Source organism: Protomyctophum bolini (genome assembly GCF_963924005.1).
Source record: "Protomyctophum bolini genome assembly, chromosome: 15".
In the NCBI taxonomy this organism is placed as follows: domain Eukaryota; kingdom Metazoa; phylum Chordata; class Actinopteri; order Myctophiformes; family Myctophidae; genus Protomyctophum; species Protomyctophum bolini.
Window position 1 is genome coordinate 2931267 of NC_137876.1, and position 17061 is coordinate 2948327.

The 17061-nt window shown below is 46.6% G+C and overlaps 2 protein-coding genes across 2 annotated transcripts; both read right to left on the reverse strand.

Moving 5' to 3' along the window:
• Positions 1 to 6163: 6163 nt before the first annotated feature.
• LOC308329201 (eukaryotic peptide chain release factor subunit 1-like) lies at positions 6164 to 7567 on the reverse strand (the record flags this gene model as incomplete). The annotated part of the gene is made up of 1 exon (XM_080783405.1): positions 6164 to 7567. Exon 1 carries the CDS (start codon positions 7487 to 7489, stop codon positions 6164 to 6166), a length of 1326 nt encoding a protein of 441 aa, XP_080639531.1. The 5' UTR covers positions 7490 to 7567.
• Positions 7568 to 11849: 4282 nt separating this feature from the next.
• On the reverse strand, positions 11850 to 12944 carry LOC308329202 (kelch domain-containing protein 3-like; the record flags this gene model as incomplete). Its single annotated transcript, XM_080783406.1, has 1 exon — positions 11850 to 12944. The coding sequence occupies one exon, from the start codon at positions 12942 to 12944 to the stop codon at positions 11850 to 11852; it is 1095 nt and encodes a 364-aa protein (XP_080639532.1).
• Between the last annotated feature and the right edge of the window lie 4117 nt (positions 12945 to 17061).

Below are 17061 nucleotides of genomic sequence, written 5' to 3' on the forward strand. Positions count from 1 at the left end.
AGAGAGACTACCTGACGGACTGAAGTATAATATAATAAACACAGCAGAGAGACTACCAGACGGACTGAAGTATAATATAATAAACACAGCAGAGAGACTACCTGACAGACTGAAGTAGAATATACTAAACACAGCAGGGAGACTACCTGACGGACTGAAGTATAATATAATAAACACAGCAGAGAGACTACCTGACGGACTGAAGTATAATATAATAAACACAGCAGAGAGACTACCAGACGGACTGAAGTATAATATAATAAACACAGCAGAGAGACTACCTGACAGACTGAAGTAGAATATAATAAACACAGCAGAGAGACTACCTGACGGACTGTAGTATAATATAATAAACACAGCAGAGAGACTACCTGACGGACTGAAGTATAATATAATAAACACAGCAGAGAGACTACCTGACGGACTGAAGTAGAATATAATAAACACAGCAGAGAGACTACCTGACAGACTGAAGTAGAATATAATAAACACAGCAGAGAGACTACCTGACGGACTGAAGTAGAATATAATAAACACAGCAGGGAGACTACCTGACGGACTGAAGTATAATATAATAAACACAGCAGAGAGACTACCTGACGGACTGAAGTATAATATACTAAACACAGCAGAGAGACTACCTGACGGACTGAAGTATAATATACTAAACACAGCAGAGAGACTACCTGACAGACTGAAGTAGAATATAATAAACACAGCAGAGAGACTACCTGACGGACTGAAGTAGAATATAATAAACACAGCAGAGAGACTACCTGACGGACTGAAGTATAATATAATAAACACAGCAGAGAGACTACCTGACGGACTGAAGTAGAATATAATAAACACAGCAGGGAGACTACCTGACGGACTGAAGTATAATATAATAAACACAGCAGAGAGACTACCTGACGGACTGAAGTATAATATACTAAACACAGCAGAGAGACTACCTGACGGACTGAAGTATAATATACTAAACACAGCAGAGAGACTACCTGACAGACTGAAGTAGAATATAATAAACACAGCAGAGAGACTACCTGACGGACTGAAGTAGAATATAATAAACACAGCAGAGAGACTACCTGACAGACTGAAGTATAATATAATAAACACAGCAGAGAGACTACCTGACGGACTGAAGTATAATATAATAAACACAGCAGAGAGACTACCTGACGGACTGAAGTATAATATAATAAACACAGCAGAGAGACTACCTGACGGACTGAAGTAGAATATAATAAACACAGCAGAGAGACTACCTGACGGACTGAAGTAGAATATAATAAACACAGCAGAGAGACTACCTGACGGACTGAAGTAGAATATAATAAACACAGCAGAGAGACTACCTGACGGACTGAAGTATAATATAATAAACACAGCAGAGAGACTACCTGACGGACTGAAGTAGAATATAATAAACACAGCAGAGAGACTACCTGACGGACTGAAGTAGAATATACTAAACACAGCAGAGAGACTACCTGACAGACTGAAGTAGAATATAATAAACACAGCAGAGAGACTACCTGACGGACTGAAGTAGAATATAATAAACACAGCAGAGAGACTACCAGACGGACTGAAGTATAATATACTAAACACAGCAGAGAGACTACCTGACGGGACTGAAGTAGAATATAATAAACACAGCAGAGAGACTACCAGACGGACTGAAGTATAATATAATAAACACAGCAGAGAGACTACCTGACGGGACTGAAGTATAATATAATAAACACAGCAGAGAGACTACCTGACGGACTGAAGTAGAATATAATAAACACAGCAGAGAGACTACCTGACGGACTGAAGTATAATATAATAAACACAGCAGAGAGACTACCTGACGGACTGAAGTAGAATATAATAAACACAGCAGAGAGACTACCTGACGGACTGAAGTATAATATAATAAACACAGCAGAGAGACTACCTGACGGACTGAAGTAGAATATAATAAACACAGCAGAGAGACTACCTGACTGAAGTATAATATAATAAACACAGCAGAGAGACTACCTGACGGACTGAAGTAGAATATAATAAACACAGCAGAGAGACTACCTGACGGACTGAAGTATAATATAATAAACACAGCAGAGAGACTACCAGACGGACTGAAGTATAATATAATAAACACAGCAGAGAGACTACCTGACAGACTGAAGTAGAATATAATAAACACAGCAGAGAGACTACCTGACGGACTGAAGTAGAATATAATAAACACAGCAGAGAGACTACCTGACGGACTGAAGTATAATATAATAAACACAGCAGAGAGACTACCTGACGGACTGAAGTAGAATATAATAAACACAGCAGAGAGACTACCTGACGGACTGAAGTATAATATAATAAACACAGCAGAGAGACTACCTGACGGACTGAAGTAGAATATAATAAACACAGCAGAGAGACTACCTGACGGACTGAAGTAGAATATAATAAACACAGCAGAGAGACTACCTGACGGACTGAAGTAGAATATAATAAACACAGCAGAGAGACTACCTGACGGACTGAAGTAGAATATAATAAACACAGCAGAGAGACTACCTGACAGACTGAAGTAGAATATAATAAACACAGCAGAGAGACTACCTGACGGACTGAAGTAGAATATAATAAACACAGCAGAGAGACTACCTGACGGACTGAAGTATAATATAATAAACACAGCAGAGAGACTACCTGACGGACTGAAGTAGAATATAATAAACACAGCAGAGAGACTACCTGACGGACTGTAGTATAATATAATAAACACAGCAGAGAGACTACCTGACGGACTGAAGTATAATATAATAAACACAGCAGAGAGACTACCTGACGGACTGAAGTAGAATATAATAAACACAGCAGAGAGACTACCTGACTGAAGTATAATATAATAAACACAGCAGAGAGACTACCTGACAGACTGAAGTATAATATAATAAACACAGCAGAGAGACTACCTGACAGACTGAAGTAGAATATAATAAACACAGCAGAGAGACTACCTGACGGACTGAAGTAGAATATAATAAACACAGCAGAGAGACTACCTGACGGACTGTAGTATAATATAATAAACACAGCAGAGAGACTACCTGACAGACTGAAGTAGAATATAATAAACACAGCAGAGAGACTACCTGACGGACTGAAGTAGAATATAATAAACACAGCAGAGAGACTACCTGACTGAAGTAGAATATGATAAACAAACACAATCATTGCGATGGAGCAAGTTCTGGAGCAGGTTCTGCTGCTAGATCGAAGAAAAAAGTGCCAGAACTAAAGGGCACTTAACCCCATTTAGGCCTGACGTCGAGATTTAAAAAATGATTTTTCAAAAATAGCAGACCTACAAGCTCGTAGCGCGCGCTATGAGCTTGTAGGTCTGCTATTTTTCAATAGCTAAAGCATAACATAATGCATAACATAACAAAATGGGTTAATTTAACCTATTTAGGCCTGACGTCGACATTTAAAAAATGTCTTCTAAATCCTGACAGTTTTCTGAAATACCTGTTTCTGTATCAGTGGTGCTCAATATTTCATGTCAAGGACCCCAAAAATGATATTGGCCACCCGACGCCCCCCATCTGAAAATATGTTGTTCCAGGGACTTCCCAGAAGCAAAGCTTTGACTTAAAACGTTTGCTCTGAAAGAATATAGGCTAGCTACAGTACAGTATATTCAAAGATTTCAGATGCTGTTTTTCTCCCAGTTTGGAGGAAGAATTAGGATTAGGATTTGTATTGTTATTCTCTCACTCTTGAAATATATAATCCATTTGTTTCTGTTGTGTGCTGAACAATAATAGCAATTCAAAGCAGTTGTCCTCAAAACCACACCTCCAGTCCCCTATTGACTACAAGTTAGACACACACATGCCTACCTCATTGGCTTTGCTTCATAGAAAGGAGGAATCTTTGTCCATTCCAGCGTTCCCCAGGACTATAGTTAGTGTAAAAACTGCAGCCAAACACGGAGATAAATAAACTAAACAAAAGGCAAATAAAACTCAAATGTCCCTCTCTGTCTCACAGAGGTGTCTCACAGTCACGCGGTCCCCTGAGCAACGACAGCTGTGCAGAAAAGGAGTTCCACCTGACTCAGCGTTGCCAGATCTTGCCAGAGAAACAAAGCGGTCTGGTTGAGAAAGAAAACGGGCCAAAGGAATGACAAGGCCACAAGCGTGCACGCACACATGCACACACGCACATGCACACTTGCACACACACAAAACTTGGTGCATATATAAGCTATCTTCTACCTCAGTGGTTTTAAACCACTTTTCATATCAAGGCCCATTTATATTCATTCTGCATTTGAGCCGCAGATCACAGATTTGATGAGGTTTAGCCTCTCAGACCCAAAACTTATAGAATATTTGTGTTATCGTTATCGATTATAGATTTTGTGCCTGCTGTATTGATGAGGCAGAGACGACAAACATGCAAACGTTGAGCCAAATAGCAATTATCTAATTGTGTAGACTTTTTGTAAATTAAGAGAGCGTGAAATGAAATCAATAAGTGGCCCCCGTAACCGTATAGGGTCCATTTGGTTTAATTTTATACACTCTGCGAGTTTACAGTAGATTGGCTATTTTCAGCATGAAACCAACCAAGCATATGAACCAATTTTGGGGGCGGGAACCCCCTTTTGGTGTTTTAAGCATTATGTTATACTTTAGCTTTTGAAAAATAGCAGATCTACAAGGGTCCCTGGAAAAACATATTCTCACATGGGGGTCGGCGGCCACATACAGATTTAATTATGGGGCTCATTGACATGAAATAGTTTGAGAACCACTGACATAGAAACAAGGTTTTTTCATAAAATTGTCATCATTTGTAGAATCTCGCGTCAGGTCTAAAGGGGTTAAGCTGTGTTCAGATCTGAATTTATATATTCGCCTCGGTTTGTCCCGTTTGTATACTGCAAATCCACAGGTTCATGTACTTTTTAATTGCATTATAATCCCTATAATTCTTCATATCCATATCCCCATATGGATATGAAGAATCAACCGACTGAGAGAAAACGCTAATGTTACTGCTGCTGAATTAGTTACATTTTCACTAGAAACAGACTGTATCAATTATATGAGTGACTGACTGTCGCAAACGATACAGAGACACCTCCCCGAAAACAACGCAGACAGTTTGTTTATTTTTGGACCCACAACGCTTACATGAAACGATTTTAAGATCACCCCATGTTATTCTCCATAGAGAAATTACTTCCGTGAACCAGGGGACGCTCTATTGATTGACAAAATTGTCAATATATTTCTCTGTTTTAGTCATCGTAGCTTGGTTTTTATTTGATTTCCGTCAGTGAAAAAAAGGTACTCAAACATGACAAACTTTTTTTTTTGCCGTAGATTTAGTCGACAAAGAGTCTAAACCTTGAGCTGCCCAAATTACCCGATTGTGGGTCAGACATTGTTGAGCAAAATGTGCATTGTTAGTTTGTGTGTTTCTTTGTTTATATTTAGTCTGTTTATTTGTTTAGTTATTTGTTTGTTTGGAAAAATAAAAAAAACTAATCGCACCCAGTGACTGCAGTTCCTTATGAGATGACGTAATGATTAGGACTACGTCAATTATTCTCCAGCTGGATAATATAGATGAAGACACACACGGTGAAATGTTGGAGAGGATATAGCACCGCTCAAAAAGTACAACTTTAAAAAGGTTTCATAAAAACGTGTCCAAGACTGATGCCTTTCAGGGTTCAAATTCAAAAGCGTCGAGAATAGAGGGTCGACAAGCTCCAAGCGCGGCACAATGCTCTTCCGTCCGACGCTGCGGTACGAGTTCACGTATAGGGCTTCGATTTATGGAAAGGGAGGGTGGGATCGTTGCTCCGATAGCAACGACGGCAGTGACCAGTGGTGGCGTTCGTTCGGATCAGTCAGAGTCGTACACAGTGGTGTTCCCTTCCTTACTACCGGCCTGACACCTAGAGGTTTCTAAAGGTTTTTAAAGGTTCTTATAGGTACCTATGGAAGCCACACCTCTGATGGGTGTGGTTTAGTCTTAAGGGGTGTGTTTTTTTTAGAGAGTTACAGCAACTCCGTTCGCTTCACGGTGGGGGGCTTCAAGTCCTGGTGTTGTTTTGGGTCAGGGTCCGTCTGTCCGGTCTTCAGCAGTAGTCGTCCAGATCGAAGACGTCCTCCTCGCCGTCCTCCCCCTCCCCCCCTCCTCCCCCCGTGTACTCCATGGCCTGGAAGTCGACGCGGTAGCGGAGGAGCGCTCCGACGCCGCCGAAGCCCTTGACGAACTGCGAGCCCTCCTGGCTGCGGTCCGTCACGATCTCCATGGCGGCGCCGAAGGCCTTGTAGCCGTCGGCGAACCACTCCAGCAGCGGAACGCGCTCCTCCACCTCCAGCTCCTGGCCCGTCTCGGCGTCCGTGAAGTTGGCCTTGTCCCTCTCCTGCCGCGGCGTCAAGAAGAGCGTCTTCCTTTTGGCGGCAGCGACCGCCACGGTGGCAGAGGAGGGGGAGGAGGCCTCCGTCTCGCCCTCCGTCACCGCGGTCGCGGCCGCGGAGGAGGAGGAGGAGCGCGTGCGGAGCACGTAGCGCACCGTCTCCAGGTTCTCGTGGACGATGAGCGTCTCCACGGCGCCGGACTCCAGCGCCCGCAGCGTGTCGTCCACGCCGTAGACGTAGCGGCCCGTGTCCTGGTGGATCTCCTCGAAGTAGCGCGCGATCAGCCGCTTCTCCTGCACGAAGCGCACGCCGCCGAGGACCTCGGCCGCCAGCTCCACGGCCTGGTTGAAGCCGCTCTCTCCGCCCGCCGCCACGTCCACCACCTTGAGCACCTTGGCCTGCAGCCGCGGGTCGAACAGCGCCGACTGGCCCAGCTCCGTCTTGAAGTCGGCCAGGCCCGCCAGCACCAGGCCCGCCACGTTGACGCGGTCCGCCGTCAGGAAGAGCGCCGCCGCCGTCTCGGCCACCTTGCGCACGTAGTTGTGGCGCTTCTCGGTGCGCAGGCGGGCGAAGCGCAGCGCCGACTGCCCGCCGCGGCCGTGCTTCTTGGGCAGGTCCACGGCGAAGCGGTGCAGGACGTGGCGGGCGCTGCCCTGCAGCGTGCCGAAGAGCGCGCCGCCGCCGTCCATCACGATGAAGCCGAACTTGTGGTCGTCGGCGAGCAGCGCGCTCAGCGGCCCCGTGTGGAACTTGTTGTCGCAGAGGTAGAGCGAGGTGTTGATGGGCCGGAAGGGCTCGAAGTGGACGTTCACCCTGCGCTCCTTGCCCTCCTCCGTCACCACCGTGCCGCAGTACACCACCAGGCCGTTGGGCGGCACGCGCGCGTACAGCTTCAGCCGCTGCTGCGCCGACGTGATGGCGCCCAGCACCGACAGGCGGTTGACGCGCGACTTGATGTTGGCCGCCGTGCCCAGCTCGTCCGCCAGCATCTTGGCCACGCGCGGCAGCTGGTCCTTGGGCGGCGTGATCAGGGAGATCATGGAGGTGCCGTTGCCACGCGCCGCGTCCAGGCTCTTGATCAGCTTGCGGACCTTCCAGATCTCCACGTTCCGGTCGGCCGCCGTGCTGCCGCCGCCACCGCCACCGGGGTCGTTCTCCGACGCCATCGTGTCTTCTTCGTCGATCTCTCTCTGCTGCTGCTGCTGCTGCTTCGTGCGGTCGCTCTCTCTCTCTCTGGGCGGTCGCTCTGTCGGTGGGTTGCCTGTTCTCCAATAAGGGGGCCGGGGTTATTATATGGGGCGTGTGCTGATGACATTATGGGGCGTGTGCTGATGACATCATGGGGCGTGTGCTGATGTCATCGAGTATCGACATATATATGAGCATTTGAACCGGACACAAAGCATTATACGGGTGGTGCAAAGACGTGCTGTGATTGGCCAGTGCACTTGGGCAAAGGTGTGCTGTGATTGGGCCAAATGATGGCAAATGACATACGTGGGTGACTTCATCGTCATACATCATGTTAAGGGGGTGCCCCTCACTTCACTTGTGTCTCGCATCGCTCCGGACATGTGACTGTTTCTGACGAGAGGTAAACGGTGTGTGCTAATGCTATACTATTGATCACTGTGCTCACAACAATACCGATAACCCCGGAAGTGAAACGATGGCCCCGTAGACTGAGACGGAACGAGAGACTCTACGTCCGGTGGCACACAAGCGGACGTAGATTATACGCACATCGACAGGCTGTGTGCTGGACTAAAGAAACTCCAGCAACCCAGCTGTGCTTATGCTACCACCTTAAGCGGGCAGAGAAATAATTAATAGCATCGCACATGATGTATATGGAACTGCAATTCACATTAATATAGCTTAGACAACTGTTCTAGGTTGTCTCTCAGTTGAGCAAACATGTCAGGACACAGAGTCCTTTATAGCAATATAGGAATCTTAGAATAGCCAGTGGCCACTAACTAGTGACCCACAAACAAATGGTTGGGGGTTGTTTGTTTGCTGTGTTGGGACATGCTGTGTTCCTAGCTATTACCATATAGGGGACAGTGGGGGTTTGGGAACCTGAGAGACCACCTTTCCTTTTGATGTCTTTGTCCTGAGTTGTATAAAGTCTACTGAAAATGTCTATCTGTGTGTTAGTTCCCCACAAGCCGTGAGGCTGGCTGGGTGCTGTGATCTCTGCTGTATTCTACACTCTTGATAATAAAATGGACTTGGAAACTCTGATCTGCCTGCACCGTCGTCAGTCTCTCTCTTAAGTTGTTAGATAGAAAATATACATCACACACAAGTAGGCCATACATGTACGAGGTAAACTAGAACTGCTCTCTGACCAGCACAAGTAGGCCATGTGGGTGCAGTACTTAGTTGTGTGTGAGTTGGCAGCGCGACAGAGTGCATTCATAGTGTACCTTGTACTCTGAGTTAACCCATTTTGGACAGAGGTCGATTAAGGATTCTAAATCCTATTTTTTTTCTGTAAAAAAACCCATGTTTCTATGTCAGTGCTGCTCAACCTTTTTCCATGTCAAGGATCCCCAGAATGATCTCTATTGGGCCACGGACCCCCCATCTCAAAATATGTAGCTCCAGAAGCCAATATGTTAGTTAAAAAAGTTCGCTCTGAAATATATAAACTCAAAGATGTGCGCCACATGTTCCACGATTTTTCAAAAATAGCAGATCTACAAGCTTGTAGATCTCCGGGTAGATCTGCGGGTTCCCGCCCAGAATGGGCTAAAGAGACGAGATGGAATGACGTGAGGTGAGATGAGATGAGATGAAGGAGACAGAGAGACAGCAGCCAGTGAGAGGTGATGGATTGATCGCTATCCGTAGAGCGAGGATGGATGGATGGATGGGCCGAGCGGAGCGGCGCGGCGAGAGAGAGAGAAAGCACAGGTTGTTATTTTAATTCCCCTGGAATGTCAGTGTCCAGATTGACACCCTCATGGCCTGCTGTGGTCAGTGCTGTGGTCAGTTATTGCCCCCTCTGGGGTGCCTGACACCATGTTTATCAACTCACTAAACCTCTGTGGCTGGACAGAGAGAGAGAGAGAGAGAGGGAGAGAGGGAGGGAGAGAGAGAGACAACACAATTCTGGTGCATGCTATTTACACTCAAATTCAATGCAATAACCGCCGCTATACGACCAATATGCACGTGCCCATATATGGGCATAAACTGATGACGATTGACACGATGGACGCCAAAACGTCTCGCAAGGGTTCAGATTTAACCTGGGAGGTCGCTGAACCCGTCGGGTGGCTGGTTGTGAGGGTTTATATTAGTATACCATGCAGCCGCAGGCTAGACAGCGCTCCCAGGCTGCTAGACAGCGCTCCCAGGCTGCTAGACAGCGCTCCCAGGCTGCTAGACAGCGCTCCCAGGCTGCTAGACAGCGCTCCCAGGCTGCTAGACAGCGCTCCCAGGCTGCTAGACAGCGCTCCCAGGCTGCTAGACAGCGTTCCCAGGCTGCTAGACAGTGCCCCCAGGCTGCTAGACAGCGCTCCCAGGCTGCTAGACAGCGCCCCCAGGCTGCTAGACAGCGCCCCCGTTCTTCCCATCGTGAGGAAAGATGGGAAGTTATCATTCACTAAACTCACCCCCCACAGCCGTCACAATATAGCGACACAGACAGACTCTGACAACGCCCTGGACACTACCAGTAAGACGCGCAAACGCGGGAAGCGAACGCAGCTCGTACATATTTAAGTTGTCACCATGACTCAGCCATAACCATATAAGGAGTCCCCAAAGCAGCTCCAAATATGGGCACAAAAGCGTGACACACGGACACACACACAGACAGACAGAGAGACAGACATGATCTGCTAGGTCTCATAGTAAGTGCTCACTGCATTCGCAATGAGCGCGGGCGGTGCTTAGACGCCCGCACAGCCGCATAGTTTGTAAGACAATCAAGTGCTCCCCTTCCCCCAGTTCAGCTATAGAGAGCATGCGGGATCAATGAAACACAGCTGGGAATAATATAAAGTGAACGAAGGTGTGGATTATCGTGAGATTTACCATGGCAACCAGCCATTCAGAATCAAGTATTGGGACTAACTGTTTTACAACTATAGTTTGATGCCATTACTTTTGTATTTTCACTCATGTCTTTGTTCCAATCTTTTAATTGTAACAGGGTATTTCCACATTGCAGTATCAATTTAAGCAATATTACACGAGAGGGTGTGGGTTAAAATGATTATTGCCACGACAGTGATGCGGTCAGGAACGAGACGTGGCAATAATCACATTAAACCACACCCTCAAGTTTAATATTGCAATTATACAACAGTTACCCTTAAAACTAAGAAAATCGCTGACAAAATATGTTTTTTAAATTACAGATGTAGTCACTACGACCACAAATGTCCCAAGAAACTAGCTAGCCGAGCCACCGAGTTTGCTAGCGCTCTGGGAGAACAGAGCAGCTGAATTATTTGTTTTGATTAGGTGGTGAAAATGGTGCTGGTTTAACCCACGGCTAGAAGTCATTTCAATCAATCAGATTGCTTCCTCTTAACGACCTGTGGTATAATGATACTTCCACCACTCACCCTGGATTTCCTAGCTTCATAGATTTGTTTGACAGCACTATCAGTCTTTGTGCAAATTACATGTTTTTTGCTGTTTGTTTTCTTGTTTGTTTGTTTTGTCTTTACAAATAAGCTTTCCGAGTGATGTTTTGAATGTATCTTAATGCCCATTTTAAAGCATAAATAAGTATGTTGGGTAGATGTAGTAACTCTTGAGGACCAAAGGTGTCCCGTATCATGTGCAGTGTTTGGGGCTCTTCTTCTTTTCTTTATAATTTTTATCCCACGATTTTGTAACCCATTTTTCACCCCTGTGTCAATTATCTAATGTGATCCTGGGCTCTACACACCCTCCGCCAACCTAGTCCCCATATATGGGGGACAAGGGGAGAGCAACGGACTTGAACTCATGCTTCCTTCATGCCCGAGTGTCCAAGTCGCTCCTTTTACACCTGACAGGGGGCGAGTTTCCCTGGTTGGACGTATAGCGCGTGGAAGGAACACGTTATTCCAACCAGTTCCTTTCCCTTCCATCAGGTGCCCCGGATGGCCAGGGGGAGGCAGTTTAGAGACCAGGATTACTGCATGTTTTTCCCTAGGGGACACGGGGAGAACATGTGAGGGTACCTACCCTAGGGGACACGGGGAGAACATGTGAGGGTACCTACCCTAGGGGACACGGGGAGAACATGCAAACTCCACACAGAAAGGCCCTTTCGCCAACCCCGCCTCGTGTATGGGCACTGATGACGCGGAGGAGAGGACACGCCGCCAGCGCCCACAGCGTCCCGAGCGGGAATCGAACCCAGGACCTTCTAGCTGTGAGGCGACAGCACTACCAGCTGTGCCGCCGTGCCCTTTGTTCAGGGCTCTCCTTGACCACTTCACTGTACAGAACAGCAGGACACGGCAGACGGTCAGTCATGGCTGCCAGTTCCCACCCGATGTCCTGTGGGAGTCCTGACCGCTCCAGACCGTACTGGATGACCGCCATCTTGCACAGCGTCTTGAGACTGGGACTGAAGTCCAAGACGAACACGTCATCATTGGGTGTACCCTTGTCTCTTTTACGTCCTCCAAAGAGGATGACACGATCTCCCACCATGCAACAGCAGCCACAACTTATGAAGAATGAGTCGTTAACCTCCTTCCAGGAAGAGGTTTCCGGACTGAACTTCCACATGTCATAGCAGTGCCGGGTCTCTGCCATGATATCGTTAAATTCACCGCCGCATATGTACAGCTCTCCATTGTAGGCGAAGGCTGAGTGAGCCCATCGTCCTTCTGGGAGAGGCTGTGCAGAAGGCGAGTGGAGCCAGCGGTTGGTCTCTGTGTCAAACACTCTGATGATGTTATTGACGTTCAACATTCCCTCACATCCACCATAGACAAACATCTTTGTCCCGATTATGGTGGCAGTGTGAAAAAATGAATTGGGCGGCAGAGTTCCACTGGTGTCAATTAAGGACCAGACCATCGTGGTGGTGTCCAGCTTGTAGATGTCATTAGTGAATACACGCAGCTTCTTCATTCCTCCATGGACATACATGTCCTTCCTCAAGACACAGGCCGAGTGGCCCCACCTCGCCTCTGGAACGCTCCCAGAGACCTCAGTATTGAGCCATCTGTGGGTGTCAACGTCAAATCCATAAAGCATGTTGTTGGAATGATCTCCATATATAAATCCACCCCATATGTAGACAATATCTCCAATGAGCACAGCCGTGTGGAATTGGCGACCACAGGGTACCTCAGGGGGGCGCTCTCCTCCTGTAGTTGTCACTGGCGGCAGCTGCGTCGTCCATCTCAGCGACACGGTATTGAAGACGCTCACCATGATCTGATCGTCTCTGGCGTTCTGAGGGCGATCTGTCATGAAGACGTACACTTTGTGTCCCACCGCTACAGAGGCGGCACCGCCATCCTCCATTGGGTCTCCCCGTATCTTGGCTGTACAGTGCAACATCTGACAGACTAGTTAGCTCACTGTTTGAAGTGACACCGTCACCACCTCGCTCTGTAACAGAGTTTTTATTGAACTTGAGACCATTTATGCAGTACGAGGACAGTCTATGATGTCAGTATATCATATCATAGTTGGTCAAACTTACATCACACGTAATGGAGCCCAAAGGGTTAATGCATGGCATTTAATCCGATACCCGAGGGGGCGTGTCGGTGGGCGGACCCCTGACGTCACTCTGACTCAGCCATATAACCATATAGGGAGTTCCCAATGAAGCTATACGCCAAAATATGGAGTGTGTAGTCTAATGTCAATGTGTCGTCATGGCAACCGGCCGTAAACAAATCAGTCAGCTCCAGACCAAATTTACCATTCATGTCATTGTTCTGACTTCCCGTTAGTCCGACGGATTACTAAACTATTCCAAACCCTAACCCTAACCTCAGTCTTAACCGGCCACGTAGGTCAGACTAACGGGAGGTCAGACTTATGGGCAGTCCCCTAAGAAACAGCTTGTCCATGCATCCTGGCTTAGGCAAGTTAAGGGTCTCTCGGTGGACCAGTGGTTGACTGTCATAAGTTAAGGGTCTCTCGGTGGCCCAGTGGTTGACTGTCATATCTGTCACTTCATTGGCGTTTTCTTCTGCTCTGACCAACGCCTAGTTGGGGCAGCTGCAGGAGAAATTCTAGCAGGGACCCTAAAGATCTGGCCTGTTGATAGCAGATATATGTTAGGACATGCACCTACTGTGTTCCTATAGCTATTACCATATAGGGGACAGTGGGGGTTTGGGAACCTGCTTTTGCATTTTCCCTTTCATGTCTTTGTCTTGAGTCGTATAAAGTCTACTGAAAATGTTTATCTGTGAGTGAGTCTCTGGAAGCCGAGAGGCTGAAGGAGCTCGTCTATGGGGCTCCAGCCCCATGGCTGAAGGAGCTCGTCTATGGGGGCTCCAGCCCCATGGCTGTGCGATGCTGTGTTTGTACACTTTGATCAATAAAATGGACTTGGAAACTTTCAATGGCCTGTCCGTCGTCAGTCTTCTTAAAGGGACACTTCACCCTTTTTGCAAAAAAATATATGTTAATGATGTTTAGAAGCTTTAGAACACTTTCCTGGGGGTATTTATGTGTGTAATATGTGGTTTTAGATATTTTAGATTGTAGCAGTGAGCCTGTTGTCTCTGATGTCATGGACACTGGGCTCACTTCCTTCCTGGACTACATGTTGTCTCAGTAAGACAGCTCTCCCCCCTATCCACAAGGAGGAGCAGTGCACCAAATAATGATGGGAATTGTAGTCCAGGAAGGTAGTGAGACCAGTGTCCATGACATCAGAGCCAACAGGCTCACTGCTACAATCTAAAATATCTAAAACCACATATTACACACATAAATACCCCCAGGAAAGTGATCTAAAGCTTCTAAACGTCATTAACATATATTTTTTTGCAAAAAGGGTGAAGTGTCCCTTTAAGTTGTTAGGAAATATACTTCAGCGTTTCCGTGTTGGACTTACGAGGTTTTCGTCCTCGGGGGCGATGACGCTCAGAGATGGGCAGTATTTGAAATACATGTATTTGAAATACGTATTTGAAATACTTTTTTATATTTTGTAATTTGTATTTCGCTGGGATGGAAGAAATTAGATGTATTTTGTATTTAGATAAATCTTTTGACCCAGTATTTGTATTTTGTATCAAAATAACATTTTCAATGTTTTTTGCCCATCAGAGATGGGCAGTATTTGAAATACATGTATTTTAAATACTTTTTTGTATTTTGTAATTTGTATTTCGCTGGGATGGAAGATGTATTTTGTATTTTGTATTTAGATACATTTTTTGACCCAGTATTTGTATTTTGTATCAAAATACATTTTCAATGTATTTTGCCCATCTCTGACGGCGCTCTCCCAGACGTGGCTCTGTGTAATGAACCGTTTCCGCGGGGGAGGGGGAGGACGTACAGTCGTACACGGCATGGCGCAGCAATCGCCGGGCGGAACGCGGCGCTGACACAAGCTAAACGGCGGGATTACGGGAGAGCGGCGGCGGTGACTAGCTGCGCTGAATGCTAATCAGCAGTGGTGGAGAAAAAAATGAGTACTCACACTTGTTACTTATAATAAGTGAAAGTGTCAATACTGCTGTAAAACAAGATACTCCGATACTATATACACAAGTATACGGATTTCAAAATGTTCTCGAATGAAAGTAGTGATACCACTACAAAAGTATTGGTATCAAAAACATGTTTTCACATGTATACAAATATTTTTGAAAATAGATCTACAAGCTCACATGCAGGGGCACCCGCCAGGCTAAGATTCCTTTAGCATTTTAATTATAATTTCTTACTTGGGGGCTGAAAGTCGATGATGTTTAAAAAAAATGTGATTATAGAGGAGGGGAATTGGCCTTCAGTGAGCCACGCTCAGTCTGTGGCTCAATTATGTGAGATTTATTGGAATTAGAAGTTGTCTTCTGACAGCGGCAGTAACGACGACAACAACAAAGGGAAGTGTTTTGAGGGAACGCTGTGAATAGTAAGTCCTTTCTCTCTGTCGGGTTGTTCTTGCCTTCACTATGTGAATTCAGCCATGAGGCCCATAGGGGCAGGAGCCTATCTCCTGTTTCTGTAGCCATGAGGCCCATAGGGGCAGGAGCCTATCTCCTGTTTCTGTAGCCATGAGGCCCATAGGGGCAGGAGCCTATCTCCTGTTTCTGTAGCCATGAGGCCCATAGGGGCAGGAGCCTATCTCCTGTTTCTGTAGCCATGAGGCCCATAGAGGCAGGAGCCTATCTCCTGTTTCTGTAGCCATGAGGCCCATAGGGGCAGGAGCCTATCTCCTGTTTCTGTAGCCATGAGGCCCATAGGGGCAGGAGCCTATCTCCTGTTTCTGTAGCCATGAGGCCCATAGGGGCAGGAGCCTATCTCCAGTTTCTGTAGCCATGAGGCCCATAGGGGGCAGGAGCCTATCTCCTGTTTCTGTAGCCATGAGGCCCATAGGGGCAGGAGCCTATCTCCTGTTTCTGTAGCCATGAGGCCCATAGGGGCAGGAGCCTATCTCCTGTTTCTGTAGCGTGAGACAGCTTGATGTGCAAGTACAAGTCTAATATCTCCCCTGATCCATAGCAGGAAAGACCAAATATATGCCGGGTGGTTGCTGCTGCCTTCACTCGCCAGAGTACTTTCTAATGCATGTTCGCCAACCTTAATGCATGCTGACTGACTGACTGACTCAGTGTCTCACTGTCAGACTTTTTAGCTGAATGCGAACACAAATAAAAGCCTGGGTACCGAGGCTACTGTCTGCCTGTCTGTTTCTCTTCCCCTCACACACACACACACACACACACACACACACACACACACACACACACACCTTTTTTTTTGCCTTTTTTTTCAGAGATTATTACTCAACATGATCAGCTGGTGCCACGACACTGGGAAATGTGAGAGTTTGTCAAATAAATCCAAGACCCACGCCTGAGGGATTCTTACACTGCGGGGTGTGTGTGTGTGTGTGTGTGTGTGTGTGTGTGTGTGTGTGTGTGAGAGAGAGAGAGAGAGAGAGAGAGAGAGAGAGAGAGGGGGGGGGGGGGGGGGGGGGGGGGGGGGGGGGGGGGGGGGGGGGGGCTTGGTCAGAGTCATTGGCAGCTCAGCTGCTGTTATTAATCTCAATCCTTCACGAGGAGAACACTGATATTGCAATTTGAATCTGAAACAGATATATGTATATATTCCACTCTTGTTATAATGTCACCATGATTAAGGAAGTGCTTGTTTTATGAATAGTGTGTTTTTTTATGCAACCAGACAAGCAGGAGAGCTCTTTTTGAAATAATGGTAATACATGGATTTACGTCCTGACTCCTGATGCATTAGTAATACATGGAGTGGAATTGACAGACGTTAAAGGATTTCACTTCATTCAACTAACACTTTTAGTTTTTTGTGCTAATCGTCACTACTATTGATGATATGTACACGGCTGCCATCTTGCCAGCAAGGTGCTATACCTACAGTATAGGTGCAACTTCCCATAGACAGCCCATTCATCCAAACGGAACAGTCC